Here is an 18,979-nt window from a genome sequence, read left to right on the forward strand (position 1 = left end):
AAACATGACCACTCAGACACAAATCATCACATCCATGTTTTTATTGGAATGCTTTAACTCAATAACAAGACAACAAGCCAACCAAGTGCACGTATCGTATCACACCTACAGACACCCACAATCTAAACCCCCCCTTCAAACATCACTTTCCCCCCCTCAAAAAAAAACTCCACAAAGCTTATTTACAACTGGGGTCATTTCTACACAATCACACCACTCCAACCAAAAGACAGTCATTTTGTACACAGCCGCTCCCATGGACATTTAAGGCGCAGACACGCATCCATACACACACACATAGTACATATGTATACAGAGCTTAAGACAGCAGTATCATTTCAAGCTCGGTATGTGACTTATTGTGAAACTTTAGCATAGTTTTTGCTTAGTAATATTCAGTAGCTTCTGCAACTTCTATTCATACAAGTGTTGGGGAATGATGTAGAGAAGCAAAGAGGGGCCGATAGGGGCAGGGTTGCGTGAGAGATCAATGACGAAAAGATAACAGCCACATACATTTTTCAACAAGAGGTGCGTAAGAAAGAAAATACTGAATGAGAGGGAGAGAGTGCCATTCATTGTCCAGCATGATACAGATTTGTTAAAATGGCAGCTGTCTTACATTGTGTTGCAAAATATATGTTTATGGGATAAACATCGCGTCCAGCTGGGATTTAAAGAGGTTCCACGTGAAGCTGAATGAAGTTTTGACCGCGCATCAAACAAACATGACACCTTGATTCAACATCTTGTAGCGTGTCTAAACACACATCCACTGTGCTATTTTGCTGTGCTATTTGTTTCATATTTAAAAAATCATTATGGAAGGATAAACTTTATTGCATGATGTTTTTCCCCCTCTTTTAACCAGACTATAAACATTGTACAGTGTTGTAAAGCAGCCAACCTTTTACCGTAAGGATGTAATCGAGGAAGATAAACTGGTTTGTTGTATTTTGCCACATATTGGTGTGTAACGGTGCTCGGAAATACTTCATTTGATGAGAGCGCAGTCACACAAGATCTCAGGCAGTAAGTCATTTGAAGAGTGTAGTGATGTCCCTCCCCCCTCTACAGCACCCACACCAATCCGCCACTCATCAACGCCAAGACATGTCAGGACGCCTTCCTGCTATTGAACCCAGAGGCACGTCTTCCCCCGTTCCTCCCACATCAGCGCGCGAGACATGACCCCCCGGCGCTGCTCGGTCTCGGATACTCAAACCAACGACGCCCGTCGCTCCTCCGGCGTCTCCTCGAGTATTTGAAGCAAGAGGTCGCTGAGGGGCTTGGCCACGGTACGGTAACCTGTTGACGTCAGGTGGAGGAAGTCGAACATGTCCTGCGGACTGATGGTTCCGTCGGAGTGAACAAACTCCCCGCTCACATCCAGGAACTGAGCCTGCGCCAAGCGTGGCAGCCAGGATCGCAGAAAGTTGTTGACACCGGCGTTTTTCTCTCTCAGAGGGTTTGGACGCTCCCCTCGTGGTAACAAACCCTGAGGACCGTTTTTTGCTTTGTTTTAACCAATGTAAACACAACATAAATGCAAAAATATGTTGCTTATTGAGGAAACATTAGCTATGAGATGGGGCGTACGAAGCGGGGGGGACTGTACTCATAAAATTTCATTCAAGGTTGGCAAGTCTGTTAGTGTCTTTATTCATCCTTGACCGAAGCTGGCGCGTGCAACTCATACATTGGTTTGTACAGATGAATAAATTCATATTACAGGTTATCACATACTACAGTATTAATTGGCCCTGTACCCTAGAAACCGCCCATGAATGATACGGGAAAAGGCCGAAATGATACTGTGTCAAAGCCCAGGGCAGTGATACTGATAAAATATAGAGTTTAACCATGTCCAGTATCAGCCCCCGTAGCTGTCCAATCAGAGCGCGCAAACCAATCAGAGAACAGCGCACGAGCGTGAACACACAGCGTTTGTTTTGCTGCTGTCTGTGCTCTGTCAACATGTCAGCGGTTGACACTCCCGGCGAAAGATATAATACATGTAATAAACTGAAAATTTTCTGGAAACAAAATGGTCTTTTGATTAAATAGTATGTGATAATAAGCTCATGTAAGGTCTCGGGCTGATACTGACACTTGGGGGCATGATACCGGGCCTGATACCAGACAAACCATGTGATAACCTATAATTATCAATAGTGTTTGAAATCAGGGTTGGGGAGGCCCTGGCAACATATCCGCACAGTCCACCAATAACAGACCGCTCATTGTAGGTGATGTGGGGTTGCCATGGCAATGACTAAATTACTCTTGTTTTTGTATCATTTATACTAATTTATACTAATACTTTTAAAGCCGTAATCCAAAAAAGAGAGTGAACTTACCAGCACTACTACTTTTGCTTTGGGTAGACGGGATGTGAGCAGCTTTGCAATCGACAGAATTCCCCCGGCGACTTGCTCCGCCGTGTGTTCGTGATTGTTGGTTCCTACCCACACCACCACAATCTGAACAAAACCAAAATACAGATGTTGGGCTCATTTTTTGTGTGTTCATTTTCTATATCACAGTTAGAAAACTCAATGACAACATTCCAGTTGGACGCGCTACTTCTGATGACTCTATCATGCCACCTTGCCCGCCATAAAGCCAAGACAGCAAGGTCAGAGGCGTGTGTGTTTGACCGTGACCCGTGCACAAGGATACCAGCACACAGTGTTTATGTCCGTACACATTTGCACAGCAGATGGAGCTGAGTCACACCAACCTTGGGACGGATGTTTTCTAGCTCTCCGTTCTGCAGCCGCCACAACACATTGCAGGTGGTGTCGCCTCCGATGCCAAAGTTGAGGGCATGAAGCGGCGAGAACAACTCCCTCCAGACCTGTGGATGGAAAATACACAGAAGTCATTTTTTTCGACTGCTTCCCAGAGCCGGGTGGCCCGTTAAGCAGCATAGATGTATGCAAAGGGTGCCATGGCCTCAAGGGGGCGCCAAAAATTCACCTTTAATATACAGGAATTTTGAATTTTGCATCACTCACTCATAAATCAGGCTGTTTTATGGTTTGAATACAGCATATTATGAGAATTTTTGTTTATTTTTAGCGTATTTAATGAAATGTTTCATATTGTTTGCCCAAATTAAACATTTTCAAGCATAAAAATGGCTAAATGAACTAAAATACTAGTAATATAACACGCTGTGAATATGAAGTACTCAACACCGGTCACTAGGTGTCAGTAATGCTACTGCAGGGCTCCAAACTGTGACCAAATGTGCCACCAGATAAAAGTACGCCTGTTTAAATAGATGCAGTTTGATATCTTATTACCGTGAAAATTAAAAATATTCTGTAAAACGAGGCGTCAACTAACGGCAACTTGTCACAGTCTCAGCTTATCGATGCCAGCATCACGTTTCAATCGACTTTTAGACCATCTTTGTTTACACATTTTGCTTGGCTCTCGTTTCTTCTCTCACTCTGACAGCAACTAGTTAGGTGCAAGCACAGGAATTATTTGGAACATGTTGTCTACACGGTGGCCGACCCGAGTTCAATTCCACCCTCGGGCATCTCTGTGTGGAGTTTTCATGTTCTCCCCGTGCATGCGTGGGTTTTCTCCGGGTACTCCGGTTTCCTCTCACATCCCAAAAGTAGGTTAATTGGCGACTCCAAATTGTCCATAGGTATGAATGTGAGTGTGAATGGTTGTTTGTCTATATGTGCCCTGTGATTGGCTGGCGACCAGTCCAGGGTGTAGGGTCCAGGGTGGGATAGGCTCCAGCACCCCCACGACCCTTGTGAGGATAAGCGGTAGAAAATGAATGAATGAATGAATGGCACAGACCTCACAGCTAGGAGACCAGGGTTCAATTCCACCCTCGGCCATCTCTGTGTGGAGTTTGCATGTTCTTCCTGTGCATGCGTGGGTTTTCTCCGGGTACTCCGGTTTCCTCCCACATTCCAAAAACATGCTAGGTTAATTGGTGACTCCAAATTGTCCATAGGTATGAATGTGAGTGTGAATGGTTGTTTGTCTATATGTGCCCTGTGATTGGCTGGCGACCAGTCCAGGGTGTACCCCGCCTCTCGCCCAAAGACAGCTGGGATAGGCTCCAGCACCCCCGCGACCCTCGTGATGAAAAAGCGGTAGAAAATGAATGAATGAATGATGTTGTCTACACGTTCTTTCATGTGTAAAGCAGTGTCTCCCATAGTCTTTTGTCATACCATGAGTACCCCCTCACTCATATGTTTTGATAATTCTCCAAAAGTACAAGCTAACACAACTGTTCTGATTTTGGCGCAGCTGTCCCACACATTATTGTCTCTATGTCTCTAAAGGAAACGCAACATTGAGTGGCAAGATAAGCGTGTCTCGTCCACAGTCAGTTACAGTAGCGGTTCATTGAGGGAAACATGAATTCTAACATGCACTGTGAAATTCTGAAGCGGAGCACGATCCTCTCTCTTGTGAAACGGGGCCACATGTCAGATTTCCAATATGACAATGATCTCAAACATGAGCAGGTGCCTTGCTGAGGAAGCTGAAGCTTGAAAGCAATTATCTTCAAGTGGAAGAAAGGTGGAGGAGCACTATATGTCTAACACCCACCAGTGACGCCATCATGCAGGAGTGCAAGAGGATTCCAATAGGAACCTGTGCAGCGCTGGTGAATTCCAAGCCCAAGAGGATCAAGGATACCAATTGCGATTGCACTAAATAGTCACATTTTGACTACAGTTTGCATATGCTAACTGTGAGGTGTACTCACATGTGTTGTGTTGACGCATTATAAGTGGACAATAACAAGTAGACTGCAGAGTCTTGACCAGAGGAGTTATCCTTCTTAGATTGGTCTAACACATACAGGATGACAATGTTATTGTGTCTTCTAGTCTTTTTTTTCCTCATCCACCTTGCTTTTGTTCTTTATGGACCAAGATGCACTACAGGTTTTGAGGGCATCCCTCATGTGCTAATGTTCTTTCTCTTTGGGCTCTGGGCTTCTGGGACCATGTTCAGCTCTGTGTTGTTGGGTTCTGATAATGGCCAGTTTGGGCTTCAGTGGGTGGTGTGAGTCACAAAGTAGGTATTGGTCAGTGTGAGTGGGTTTTCTGGAAAAAACAACAAGGAGGCTCCCACCATCTGCAATGTGGACGTCACAGTCAAAAAAGGCAGCGTATTGTCTTTGACATCCTCACGTGTGAACCTGATGTTTTTGTCCACTGAGTTCATGTGCTCAGTGAAGGCTAGCACGTCTTGGCTTCTCATTTTCACCCATGTGTCATCTACATATCTGTACCAGTGACTTGGTGCTGCTACTTTAAAAGAGTTTAGAGCCTTCCTTTTTATGTCCTCCACGATAGCAGTACTGGTGACACCATAGTTGAAAGGTGGGCAAACATTATGGGCTCCATCAAGTTAAAATGATTGACCAGGGGGCCAAACTATATTATATATATTGATTCACACACACACAATTTTACACCTATAATTATTTAAATGAAACCATGTGGTTTTTCCCCTTTTATCAGAAGGACTTTAAACATCCAATCACATCAAATAACGAAATTGAATTAAAGCAATACAGATCTAGTATTCAGTGCCTCACTTAGACTGTAAAACAGGGGTGTCCACTGCAAAATAATATATAAAATACACTGCATACTATTTATCACATACATATTATATTCATTTATTCATTCATTTTCGGCGGGGTACACCCTGGACTGGTCGCCAGCCAATCACAGGGCACATATAGACAAACAACCAGTCACACTCATATTCATTTAACCTAGCATGTTTTTGGAATGTGGGAGGAAACCGGAGTACCTGAAGAAAACCCACGCATGCACGGGGAGAACATGCAAACTCCACACAGAGATGGCCGAGGGTGGAATCAAACTAGCTGTGAGGCCTGTGCGCTAACCACTCGTCTGCAGTGCAGCCACATATTATATTGTATATAATATTTAAATGTGTTACTATTATGATTTTGGCCGCACGGTGACCGAGTAGTTAGCATGTAGGTCACACAGTCAGGCCTGCGTCTGCGTGGGTTTTCTCCAGATACACCAGTTTCCTCCCACATTCCAAAAACATGCTAGGTTAATTGGTGACTCCAAATTGTCCATAGGTATGAATCTGAGTGTGAATGGTTGTTTGTCTATATGTGCCCTGTGATTGGCTGGCGACCAGACTATGGTGTACCCCACCTCTCGCCCAAAGACAGCTGGGACCTTCGTGAGGATAAGCGGCATAGAAAATGGATGGATGGAATATTCTGAATAGTAATATATTTATAGATTTTTCAATATTAATAAAATACATTTGAACGCACAACAACTAATAAAGACTTGATACTTTCTACAGATGCATAAATACGTCTACTCTATATGATATATGTCATTTTTTTCCTGTTCTAACCCACAAAAAATATGTCTGTGCAATCAATTCCAGTACAAAACCTATTCTGCATATAAATGCTTTTGCTGCACAGAACATAAAACTTGCACAGAAAGCCAATGTTCTCATCTCACCTCGTACTGCTGCATTAGCTGTACCATCGAGTCCCCCACAAAAAGCACATCTGGTTCTCCATCCTTACACTCCTGCACAAATCGAGTGTGCTGCAAAATAACAAACACAAAACTGTCAGAAGTGCAATGGTGGGTAGAATGGAGGCAAAAAAAAACAGACAACAACAATATGTGTTAAAATAGGTTAAGTCAGCATCTTTGTAAATAGTCCCATCCAGACAAAACCCTGCAGCAGTGGTGTGAAACATCTAGTCTTCCTAGTTGGGAAGGAGTGCTTGCCCTGAAGCAGACTGTCTCAGTCCTATTAGAATCAGTGGATTAACCTTCCAGAGATCTACCATGTGATGCTACTAAACAAGCTCTATAAAGTATTTAACTGCATCTAAATTATGCTTTAAAACTCGTTAAAAATGTGTATTCTAGCTTGTGAGCTATAAATTAGGTGAAATGCATTCCCTGGCTACTTTAGTTTACAGGAATTCTTTAAACTTAGAAGATAAATTGGTGACGACATGCTTCTAGGCAAATAATGCATGGAACCAACCTGTGACATCCACCGCCCATCTCCTTGCACATCGTCTACTGGCTGTGCCACTGCAGCAGGGTTGAAACCATCACCATCACCACTCATCCTGCAGAGACAACTGCATTTAATTGCTACAAAATGGACACTATTACCACAAATGAATGGTATACCGTTACAAATCAAGATGCATGGTCAAAGCTGCTTTGCTTATGTGCTACTTGACTTGAGTAGCAAAGCATCAGCTAGCAGAGACGTTTGCCGCGAAGTGGTAGATTAACGTGGTAGGAACAGACAACATGGCATAAAATGCACATTGTGGTGCTTTTGCGTTCAATGCGAATGCTATAAACCGCATACGTGACTCTGCTATTGGAGAGGTCAGCCACAGCATGGTTTATTGACTGTATCGTTAGGTTGTTAGCTAGCTAACGCTGGAGACTATTATGGCAGCAGCATTTGACACTATAATGCCCGCCTTTGACACAAGGAGATGAATATTATAATTTTAAAACCTGGCAGATTGCAGACCGTCACTTCTCGATTCGAGGCTGACGTTTGCTGTGTTGTAGACTTGACAGCTGTCTGGTTGTTGATGGGGTGATGCTCGCTACGGTAGCATCAAGCAGGCAAGATCCAGCTAGGCGAGACAACAAAAGGCGTGTCAAGACAGCAAGCAGAGATCCTATTACGGAAGAGAGTGTGTAGATTCACCATTTTTCCGGAACGCTATGAGGGTCGGAGTAGTTTAAATCTTACAAACGTTTCATCAGGAACGACGACAATTTTAAACTGTTTGAATGACAGATGCAACCGGTGTAAAAGATACATGTTTAATTATTTCTCAAAGTAGTATCACCAGTGGCACGTACATGTTTCGCAAGCAATCATGGGGTTTTCAGATGAGAAACTTCCCTCAACAAACATCTCTAATTCGTTTTTAAAAAAAAAATCAGTAACCGTAACCTAATTTACACTCAGGATATGTAATACAATACGTTGAATTTGAATTTCACTTTCACTTCAACAATCCAACCTCTTTTGAAACTTTTCAACAGATGTGTCGCTCACTATCTACACGTAACTGGCCATGAAATATTACACATTTTGATAAATATATCGCTGTCAACATTTGCATTATAAAATAAGGGACATGATCCGGAAATTAAGGCAAAATATGATCTTCCACAATAATGTCCACCTTTTATTTTGAAGGCCTCTTTTTACCGGTTGTAGTAGGCCGATGTTCTCCGAGGTTTACCGAGCGGACAGGAAGCTGTGTTGTTTCGTCAGAACTGAAGTAGATTTTTTGGGATGAAATTAAAAATACGGGTAACTATTGAACGTGAAGTTGTTGATAAATACGGTAGTTTCCAAGTGAAAACGAGAGTGTTGACAGGTATGCTTATATATGACTGAATACAACAGTTGTCTCACTTCCATGCCATATCGTAGTTTGGCCAACAGGTGGCGACATAGAGATCCTCGTGTAATTTGTCTTACAGTTGCAACCCTGCAGAACTCCAAACCGAATCCAGATAAAAAAACAACAACATTGAATCATCACTTAGCTTTGCGCAAATATATGCGCTGAAGCCAGACGTGCGTCGAAGCGATTTAGGGGGGCGAGCGTAACAGGTTATGCAAGAAGTTGTCAAACACCGCCCATCAGGTGTGTTGTGTTCGGAGAGGTGACTCACTGGATCAGGGATCAGTGGAGTGGAAGAGAGTTGTACTTCAGGGATCGTTCTTTACTTTAGATCAACAACCCGTGGGAACCTACATGCCTGCCGCCCATAAACCTTCCCCAAGGGACTGTCGAAGTTGAGAAAGCATCGATGTTTTTCCGTCTCGTGTGTCGGACATGGCCTCTGCTTCTCCTGGGAGGGTTGCTGCTGTCAGGTGAGCGAAAAAGTGACGCATGTCTACAAGTAGTCTTTAAAACAAACTGTTATTCCATAATACCTGCAGGTTGAGTGTATGTGTTGCTGATTAAAGGTCAGACATTGGATGCATATAGTTTGGTTTCCACATCCACAAAATCACAGTGATTATGTGGGTTATTGTGGATTCTTTTAGCTCCTAAATGTACCTCCATGCAATGGACTAGTGTTTCAGGTCATAGTAATGGCATTCTGAGCATGTGCAGTTAGTACTTTGGAAAAGGGTGTGCCATTTACTTCATACAGTTTCGGCAAAATGCTCTGGTTGAAGCTCAAACTAGGGGTGGGCCATTCATCCATACTCACTAGGGTCGTGGCTATGCTGGAGCCTATCCCAGCTGTCTTTGGGCGAGAGGCGGGGTACCCCCTGGACTGGTCGCCAGCCAATCACAGGTCACATATACCATTCACACTCACATTCATACCTATGGACAATCTGGAGTCGCCAATAAACCCAACATGGAATGTTGGAGGAAACCGGAGTACTAATTGAGTATGCATTATATGTGTATTTACAACCAAACCCATTGCATATTGGAAGTAGCATTGCCTGGGAGACTCCCACGGGATAACAATAAGTCATTAACTATAACAGAAAATATAACCAGCCACTGTTGGTGGTGAGTAAAGTTGGGTTTGAAGTGTTGATTCCGTACCTCGAACTACAGATGTTCCGATCTGTTATTCAGATTGGGATTAACTACTGATTTGCTGTATACCGTGGTAAAATTACACATTGGATGTAGATACAGCGGTAGTTCCCCCTCACTGTGCCAGTACTGCTGTAACCACTGGTTGTTTATACTAGGGGCCATGAAGAAATTGTTAATATTGTTAAATGAACAGTCCTACCCTAAAAATATTTTGCACACCCATTTCTTCCAATTTTATTTTTCACTTTGTTTGTTTGTTACAAAAGCCAAACAAACAAAAGGACGGTAAGGTGAACAGGTCGACCCTGTACAGGTCTATTGTCCTGTCAACTCAGCGCTCCCCCTAAACAAGGAAAAATTACACAACAAAATCCCAAAACCAAAACCGAAAACAACAGTCGGTCACACAAGGACAAACATGAATAAAAAAAAAAAAACATACTAATAAAGAAACCTGAAAAACAGCCTACTGCTCAGCCTGAAGCCAGCAGCCAGCAGCCAGCATGGCCCTGGAGCAAGCACAACTGTGCCCATTTATAGGCTCCCAAAGAGGTGAGGTCAATCAGCTGCTTCCTGCAAATAAGTCATATCACTCAAACAAGCATTCAAAACTACAAAATAAGCACTGAAAGTATATGTGATCCATGCTGATATTGTTATTGGCTGCGATATTGATATCGGATTGGCACTTCATTTTGTCGCACAAGCGGCTGTGCATCAAAGAAAAGGAAAGCCATCACTATGGAAGTGAAAAGCTCAGAGAGGACATGCACCCCCTAATATTGACTACTCTTTTAGTCCCAATTGCCTGAGTGTGGTGACCATGGAGTCAGGGATTCCGTGCACTGCTGCAGGGAGATCTTGATCTTGATGTTGGATAGGTATGTTGCCAAACTGTTGCCAAACAACACAATAAACACACATAGTTAAATTAAAACTTTTCTTAGAACTGTACATTACTGTACTGTATATAGTATACAGTCACTCTTGAATTAGATTGCGCTGTGGACTTCGGCATTTCCACTGACGCAGTCGACATCCACTACCAAAAATAGCATGTTTCCTACTTTAAGGTAAACATAAGACAGTTGACTTGCTGCAAATCAACAAAATCACTTTTAAAAGGCTCACAGTGGCAAATGCATGAGGAACATTGGTTGACAATAATCCTTAAAAGCCGTCCATTGAGTTAAATTGAGACATTGAGACAGTCAGGGCAAAATTGCTTCCAACATTCCTGAGCGGCCAACTCATGTTCCGGCCGCCACCACGGTCCAGATGTGTTCAAGAGTTGTACTTTCCACTTGAGTGTTTCACCAAGGCAGACGCCATGTTGACATATTATAAGAGTGCTGGTATTAGATGTGCTGTGGTGACACAGACACCATATGTTTGAACACGCAGATAAGGAAACACTTGCTGTGATTTACCACACAAGGCGTTTTCTGCTTGGCACTTCCATGCCAGTCCTGTTTTATTTATCAGGGTTATAATCATTTTTAATCTGAGCTGTTTATTATCCCGTTTCACTTACTTTTCCCTTTATTTTTTTAATGTTTTACACTTTTATATACAATATAATATTTGTTTCAAGAAAAAAAAATCAACTTGGCTTTCTGAGTGTACAGCTTGTACAGTCCATTCATCCGTTTTCTGTGATGTGGCTAATGAACTACATTTCCCATGATACTTAGAGTGCAGCTTCAAGAAGTAGTGACACGTTAACTAGTGAACAAGGGTCACGGGGGTGCTGGAGCCTATCCCAGCTGTCTTAGGGCGAGAGCAGGAGTACACCCTGGACTGGTCGCCAGCCAATCACAGGGCACATATAGACAAACAACCATTCACACTCACATTCATACCTATGGACAATTTGGAGTCACCAATTAACCTAGCATGTTTTGGGAATGTGGGAGGAAAACCCACGCATGCATGGAGAGAACATACAAACTCCACACAGAGATGGCCGAGGGTGGAATTGAACTCTAGTCTCCTAGCTGTGAGGCCTGCACGCTAACCACTCATCCGCGATGCAGCCTTTAAGCAATTTGTGTATTAAAATAAAGGATCACTTATATACACTATATTGCTATATCATTAGATTTATTGCTATAAATGTTTAATGTACTGTACTCGCTACAGGCACTATGTGGAACCCCCCCCCCTCCTGGGATGAAATAGCACCACCACACCAGCTGCACAATTTACTGGGAAGCTTAGCTTTATTGTATCTACAGTCTAGTCCTATTAAACATTAGAAGTCTTCTTTTTCCATCTTGTATTTCTTTAGGGAGTCACAGGACAGAACAGAAGGAACGCTATAATGCTCTGGACGAGTCTACACAACTGTCCATCATCACTCATGTCAGCACGTGACCTTTGGACCCAGCAGGGAATGATTAACCTGTTGAGAATGAGCCCACTGATCACTATTTGTCCTCTCTATTCAGGAGTGCCTCTCGTCTCAGGTATTGAGATCTTTGCTCCCACTGCAGTGGAAGGAGTTAACGGGACCAATGTTAAACTCAAGTGCACCTTCCGCTCCAGTCACCCTGTGTCAGCCCAATCCGTCATCGTGTCCTGGAACTTCCGGCCACTGAATTCCAAAAGAGAGGAGTCGGTAGGTGATAAAAAAATTTTGACTGAAAAAAATGATTATGTGACTTTTTTTTTTGCTCGAGGGCTCCCCCCTCAGTTGGGAAGCAGAAATTACCACTGTCAATTGAAGGGTGGTGAAAGGACGTATGTGAATTGCCTGTCAATAACTATTCTTAAAAGACCTATTTTCCACTCAATTGTTGTTTTTTTTCATAGAAATAATAGAATAACTACTCGTCAGTTATGACTGTAAACTTAAAAATTAAAAGTGAACACATGCCAAAAAATCCTTATTGCTTTCCATTGACGGTACACCGTTAGTGCACCGTTAGTGCACCGTTAGTACCCTGTTATTACATACGTATAGAGTAAAACCTCACTAAAACATACACTGTAGTTTTTGTATGATTTGGCTTTCTTTGACAAATGTCCCCCAAATTTTGCCCCGGTTTTAGTACACTGTCTCAGTTTTCATACTGAACTGTAACTTTCCATAAGATTGAGTGGCCAAACCAAGGCATTGCTGATTCCATCCATTTTCTATGCCGCTTATTCTCATTAGGGTATTGCCGATTCACTCTCTGTGAATTATCTGAGTGCATATTTTTGGGTGTCTGGAGCAGATTGATTAGATTTCCATCATTTCCTTTTGGAAAAAATTGCCTTGGGTTACATACATTTTAGTTTTTCGAACAAATTAATAATGAAAACTGAGCTACCGCTGTACTGTATTAGGCCAAATATAAGACAATTCGGTAATGGTAATGGTTTTATTTCATTTGAACATGCATCAGATTACAATTGAATGCATCACATAATCAGTTCCCAGTTCTACATGTCCAAAAGGAGTAGGAAGAATCAAAGCTTATTAAATCCTACCCCTCCATCTGGTACTTTTACAATCAGTTACTGTTACATTTGTTCAATTTCTATTTGTATTTGCTGGTGCGTGTCCTTTCTGCTGTTACTAAACAGTATGATTTTAGTTTTACTTAGGTTCAAGGACAATCTATTATCATCTTTTTAGTGTGACCATTTTTTCTCTGATCTTTCTAATGATTTCATTTGTACTCCCTCCAGAACAAAAAGCAGTGGTATCATCCGCAAATAATACCAGCTTTAAGTCTTTTGTTACTTTGGAGATATCAGTGATGTACAAGTTGAACAGTTTTGGCCCCAGTATTGACCCCTGGGGAACTCCGCACGTAATATATGAAATTGCAGATGTGTATTCTCCTAGCTGTACGTATTGCTTCTAATTTCGAAAATAAGACAACTCTTCTTTTTCAAGACCCCTTTGGAGTGGGATCAAAGACAAAAAAAGTGTTTGGTGGAAATTTTGGTGGAAATTGTGCAGAATCCCTCGCTAAAATGTCGTTTGGGTGGAGTCACCCTTGTTAGTATTCCATTAGGTTGATTTGTTGGAGGTAAAATGATTTAATCATTTAGGGATAAAGGTACCTCGGTTAACATTCGCCCTGGTTAGCATGTTTTTTGGTGAACATCCAAAATTTTTGCTAAAATGTTTGCTTTTTTGTTTGGCCAATATACCGTCCAGTTTGTTTGTGCCGCCATCTTGGATCACGCGGCCGAGACAAAATTTCACGCTACTTGCATGTGACCGCAAATTGCATTGTGGGCCGCTAGTGGCATTTTAGGATAGTGTTCTAGAGAGATACACGACATAACAAACAAATGGACCGTACCAAGACAAGGATGCCAGACCTCTGAAAAGAGAAGATTTGTTGTCATTATAGAGTTATGTAAATGTGATGGGAGTGGCTCCGTCATCATCCCGACGGCGCATCAAGGGTCACACTCTGCGTTTCTGCCTGTCTCATTTTACATCCATAAGACACATTTCTGGTTCCAACAACAAAAAATAACCATTCAAACTTGCTGCAGCATGCTTCCGCAACGTCACTACCACCAGTGGTGGTTTTTTTCCAATAATAAACAGTAAAGTACATGTTTATATATTCTATTGAGTAGTATATGTTATATTTATATTACATATTTGCATCAGAGAAGGCCGCACCACCCCCTCTGACTAGAGCTGTCCTATCTAGTCATGAGCCTATTCATTTGGACTGCCTAGTGATGTGTGTACTGTACACTGTATACAGGTGTTCTACTACCAGGAGGTACCATACCCACCCCAAAGCGGACGTTTCAAAGACCGTGCGGTGTGGTCAGGAGATGTTACGAGATATGACGCCTCCATCACCCTGCATGAGGTACCCCCGACCTTTAATGGCACATACATCTGCAACGTACGCAACCGTCCAGATGTGCACGGCAGCAACAGAGAAACCATCCTCACAGTTGTCAACAAAGGTAAGAGCTGGGTAAGAGCTTACCGACGGGCTTGTTTAATTCTAATTGCTAATATACTGACATCATCAGCCATCACTAATTTACAGTATGCATTTGTCATTAACATCAATATTATGCATTTATAAGCATCCTCCAAAGACATATTAAATGTCAGTATACAGAAAAAAATAGTTGAGCATGGAGTTGGATCTTATCTACTGGAACAACCTTGCCGTTATCGTTGTTGTGTTCTCCACAGCTGCAGTGACACAGCCGAACAAACTACCCTGTTCCGTTCTCCTGCTATCATCTTCTTGTTGTGCTTGCTTCCAGCCTCGCTCTCCGAGAGCACCATCCTGCTCATCGCCATCGCCGGCAGTTGCGCACTGATCCTACTCATTCTCGGAATCTTTGTGGCTCTGAAGTACAAGAGGAAGAAGAGGAGGGGGGAGGACACGGAGATGCACACCCGGGAACCTGAGCGCAAGGATCCGACCGTGTGGTGAGGGGCCACAGGGGCCGCCGCTCCTCGATCCTCTTCTGCTCCTTCTCTCGGGACTGGTGTTGCATCTGATTGGCTCTTGTGGGAAAGAGACTCATGATAAATTGGGAGTGTTTTCTTCCATGTTTGCTCCTCCAATGTGAACCTTATTTAAGCTTATCATTTCAGTGTTAGGCATTAGTGCATTTGTGGACTTTATTTTGTTCATGCCAAGTAGGAGACGTGCATATGGAGGAATCTTTCTACTGTTCTTGAAATGATTCATCTCAATTCACAGCAGCAGTGTACATCAGAAGCAAATAATATGAGTACAGTGGTACCTTGGTTTTTGTTCTTAATTTGTGCCAAAATTATTTACAGTATGTAAATCCAATTCATCCATTCCAGACACCTACAAACATAAAATAAGACAATACTTTTTATAAAGAATAAAATAGAAATAAGACTGCACGTCGGACGAGTGGTTAGCACACAGGCCTCACAGCTAGGAGACCTGAGTTCATTTCCACCCTCGGCTATCTCTATGTGGAATTTGCATGTTCTCCCCGTGCATGCGTGGGTTTTCTACTTCGGTTTCCTCCCACATTCCAAAAACATGCTAGGTTAATTGGTGACTCCAAATTGTCCATAGGTATGAATGTGAGTGTGAATGGTTGTTTGTCTATATGTGCCCTGTGATTGGCTGGCCACCAGTCCAGGGTGTACCCCGCCTCTCGCCCAAAGACAGCTGGGATAGGCTCCAGCACACTCCGCGACCCTCGTGAGGATAAGCGGTATAAAATGAACGAATAAATTAGAAAAGTGAAATAATTATAAAAGATCAATTTAATGGAACTTATTATTGATGCAGACTTTCTGTAAATTCTTGCGAGATTGAATTCAATAATGTTTCTCACCTTTCTGTATCACTTGCAACTTTCTTTGGCCCCATGGAGGATTATTTAACAGTCTCACTCAATACACACTCTATACTGTGGAACGACTGACTACTCTGTCATGTACCATTTTATGCAAAAATTGTAGGAAAATCGAGGTTGGACTGTATTATACACTCGTGATTTGGAACTTACCCCAATTGATTCCTTCCAATGCTGTTGCAGTGAATTGAGTCACATCTTTTTTAAGGGTTGAAATCTATGAGCAGACTAACATTTCCCGGCACAACACATTTCCTCTTCAAGCAGCTAGTGTGCCTTTTTGTTCCTTGTGAATACAGGTGAAGAAACTAACATCTACAGAGATCAAGACAATTATTAACTGCTTTTGGCGGGAGAAACGCTCATGTGGCTTGAAATTGTTTGTCCTTTGCGATATGTTGACTGGGGTGGAGCGCAGCATTGTGGGTATTGTATTCCACTTTTGGGTTATTGCTTATTTGCTACGCCTTCTCATGAGCAGCCTGTTTGATTGTGTGTACGTGTGTGTGTGTGTGTGTGTGGATGCTGGGCTGCATCAGTAAACCCGAGGAGGCAGTGCATCTCACTCTTATCAAAGAGAAGAAGGAAGTTGAGAGCTCAGATGATGAAGAGTCTGAGCCGAGCAGCGGCGATGACGATGAAGAGGAGGACGGAAGTGAAGAAGATGATGATGACGACGACGACGATGATGGTGATGACGGCGATGATGATTAAATGGGACACAACTGCCATTACATTACTGTACATCATTACATGTACACCCGCCATTTTGGCTCTGTTTGTTTTACGCAAACACAAACAATTTTGGTACTTTTGACTTTACGCTTTTACCGTCTACTTGCATTGGGGCCAATTGGGGCAGTGACCCCCACCAGATACAGCAGATGTCCTGCACAGGAAGGTGTTGCGGCATACGTCGATTGATGTCAATTCAACTTGTGCGTCTGTTCAAGGTGAAGCCTTTCCTCTTTAGCTTCATTGACTCTGTTGCTGCTGCTGCTGCTGCTGCTGCTGCTGCTGGGTCAGCGCTGTGTGTTGGAGTTGTCATCTTACAACTAACCAGTACAATGCATACAATGTTTTTTTATGTTGCTGCCACTTTCCCCTTACTAGGACCACCATTATGGATGAGTTGAACAATGCACGACATAACATTCACCTGCCATACTTTATACTTCAATGAGGCGTTCCAACACTGCTGCGAAATTATGATTGTTCTTCCACAATGCGATACGTTTTTTGTACATTGGTAACGTTGCACACATTATTTTGTATTTTGATTTTGTACATACCGTACTGTTAGAGATTCACCTTTTTTATGATCAAATCTGAATTATCACTTGTTTATATTTTGAAATAAACATATTTCTAAGACTGAAGTTGAGTCTGTGTAATGTGTGCTAATCATCTTTATGGAATCAAACTATGGAATGGATTGAGTAAGACCCTCAAACAATGCACAACGATGAGCCAATTCAAGAAACAATACAAGCAGTTGATGTTTGCTAAATACAAGGATGAAGAGTCTTGAACCAGTCATGATGTGTTATATATATATCACTATATTGACACTTACTATGGTACCCATTATGTCATTTTATGGTCATATCACCTCTTACCTCGGTACGGGACAAAAATGTAAAAAATAAATAAAAATAAAAAAAACCTTAAATTATATTAGGAAAGCAGGAAGTGAACAAATTTAACAGTTACTGATTGTAAAAGTACCAGATGGAGGGGTAGGATTTAATAAGCTTTGCTTCTTCCTACTCCTTTTGGACATGTGGAACTGTGAACTGATTATGTGACGCACTCAATTGTAATCTGATGCATGTTCAAATGAAATAAAACCATTACCATTACCATTTATAAATGCATTGGATTTGTTTGATTTCACTGAAAGCAGCAACAACCGGCTTCTTTATACGTTTAATCCTTAATGTGTGCATGTTGTTTTTGTCTTCATAGACAAACACAACATCCAATAGTTTATCACTTCATCATGAAGTGTCTGAACATGTACAACCTAATGTTATGTTCAGAAAGTGCTATCACCTTTCATATGGGAGTGTTTGCTTTGTTTATTTTTGTCTTTAACCCAATATTTGCCAAAAGGAAAGCTTTTTATACATTGGTGTAGGCCCCATACCGGAAAAAGGATGATATTTTGTCAAGATATGCTAGTTATTTCAAGACAAACTGCATTCAGCTTAGGTGAAAATGTGTATTATTAGTATGAACTTCAGTGTTTATTTCCATTTTGGCTTCTTCAGGGAGACCTATTATGCTTTTTCCACTTTTCTGACCTATAAATGTAGTTAGAATGTTGTATTCTTGTGTTAAACGATGTCAAAGTTTCAGACGATAAGCTTTGAAAGCTTCTGAAAGAAGTTTGGAATGGTTCCTTATATGGTGTGCCTGGGTACGAGCTGTGGGACTGGTTTGTGAACATGGGTGAAGCTGAAGAGTCAGAAGCGCAAGCTGTAAGTAACAATCTATCAATTTCCTAACTGTGTTTATTTTGTGTAAATAAGTGATTGTCTGTAGCATTATTGTGTGCATACGGGGAGCGGTGTGCAAATTACAAGCTCACCGGTGTCTGGAGTTGCTAATAATCCTTTCCCATTGCAGTCAGTGATCTACCAGAGTCAAGTTAGGGGTCTCCAGCCAGCAGCTCATTAGCTACCACTAGCTCCTAACCACTTTTCAAGTAGCTCTCCAAAAGGTTTATTTTTTGATTATCAACTCCTACACCGACAAAATTACAAAGTGGAGCTCGGCAGTAGTCCGGAAGTCCTCGGGAGCACTTGGGTGCGTGACCAATCACAGTGGAGTAGTCATGCTAGGAGGCGGGCCATGGGTGGAATATATTAAGACAGACCGTTTTGAAATCCAAGGAAATACAGCTGGAATAGGTGCAGATACTGGAAGATCTACAAAGTCCACAACGCAATAAAAAGGGATAAAACCCATTAAAAAAACAGTTGGTAAATATATATTTGG

At 42.1% G+C, this 18,979-nt stretch overlaps 2 protein-coding genes across 3 annotated transcripts; one reads left to right on the forward strand and one right to left on the reverse strand.

Moving 5' to 3' along the window:
* Nucleotides 1-72: 72 nt before the first annotated feature.
* Nucleotides 73-8,272, reverse strand: pafah1b2 (platelet-activating factor acetylhydrolase 1b, catalytic subunit 2). Its single transcript, XM_058087709.1, has 7 exons — nt 8,249-8,272; nt 7,563-7,687; nt 7,069-7,156; nt 6,525-6,614; nt 2,744-2,860; nt 2,361-2,483; nt 73-1,498 (listed from the first exon to the last, which is right to left on the reverse strand). The coding sequence occupies exons 3-7, from the start codon at nt 7,153-7,155 to the stop codon at nt 1,220-1,222; spliced, it is 696 nt and encodes a 231-aa protein (XP_057943692.1). The 5' UTR covers nt 7,156; nt 7,563-7,687; nt 8,249-8,272; the 3' UTR covers nt 73-1,219.
* Nucleotides 8,273-8,428: 156 nt separating this feature from the next.
* On the forward strand, nt 8,429-17,370 carry LOC131138619 (myelin protein zero-like protein 2). 2 transcript variants are annotated; one of them, XM_058087706.1, is made up of 6 exons: nt 8,429-8,446; nt 8,553-8,949; nt 12,094-12,263; nt 14,368-14,578; nt 14,891-15,059; nt 16,516-17,370. In XM_058087706.1, the coding sequence occupies exons 2-6, from the start codon at nt 8,886-8,888 to the stop codon at nt 16,688-16,690; spliced, it is 789 nt and encodes a 262-aa protein (XP_057943689.1). In that variant the 5' UTR covers nt 8,429-8,446; nt 8,553-8,885; the 3' UTR covers nt 16,691-17,370. The 2 variants fall into 2 exon arrangements, with proteins under 2 accessions (XP_057943689.1, XP_057943688.1); XM_058087705.1 differs by lacking the exon at nt 8,429-8,446 and having other exon boundaries at nt 8,477-8,949.
* Nucleotides 17,371-18,979: the final 1,609 nt, after the last annotated feature.

The sequence above is a fragment of the Doryrhamphus excisus genome, chromosome 11 (assembly GCF_030265055.1).
Source record: "Doryrhamphus excisus isolate RoL2022-K1 chromosome 11, RoL_Dexc_1.0, whole genome shotgun sequence".
Classification (NCBI taxonomy): domain Eukaryota; kingdom Metazoa; phylum Chordata; class Actinopteri; order Syngnathiformes; family Syngnathidae; genus Doryrhamphus; species Doryrhamphus excisus.

Coding starts and splice junctions, on each gene's coding strand:
- LOC131138619 (XM_058087706.1), top strand. CDS start 8,886: ATGTTTTTCCGTCTCGTGTGTCGGACATGGCCTCTGCTTCTCCTGGGA. Junction 14,579..14,890: donor CCTCACAGTTGTCAACAAAG/GTAAGAGCTGGG, acceptor GCTTGCTTCCAG/CCTCGCTCTCCGAGAGCACC. Junction 15,060..16,515: donor CGCAAGGATCCGACCGTGTG/GTGAGGGGCCAC, acceptor GGGCTGCATCAG/TAAACCCGAGGAGGCAGTGC.
- pafah1b2 (XM_058087709.1), bottom strand. CDS start 7,155: ATGAGTGGTGATGGTGATGGTTTCAACCCTGCTGCAGTGGCACAGCCA. Junction 6,615..7,068: donor ATGGGCGGTGGATGTCACAG/GTTGGTTCCATG, acceptor GTTATTTTGCAG/CACACTCGATTTGTGCAGGA. Junction 1,499..2,360: donor AAGCAAAAGTAGTAGTGCTG/GTAAGTTCACTC, acceptor AACGGTCCTCAG/GGTTTGTTACCACGAGGGGA.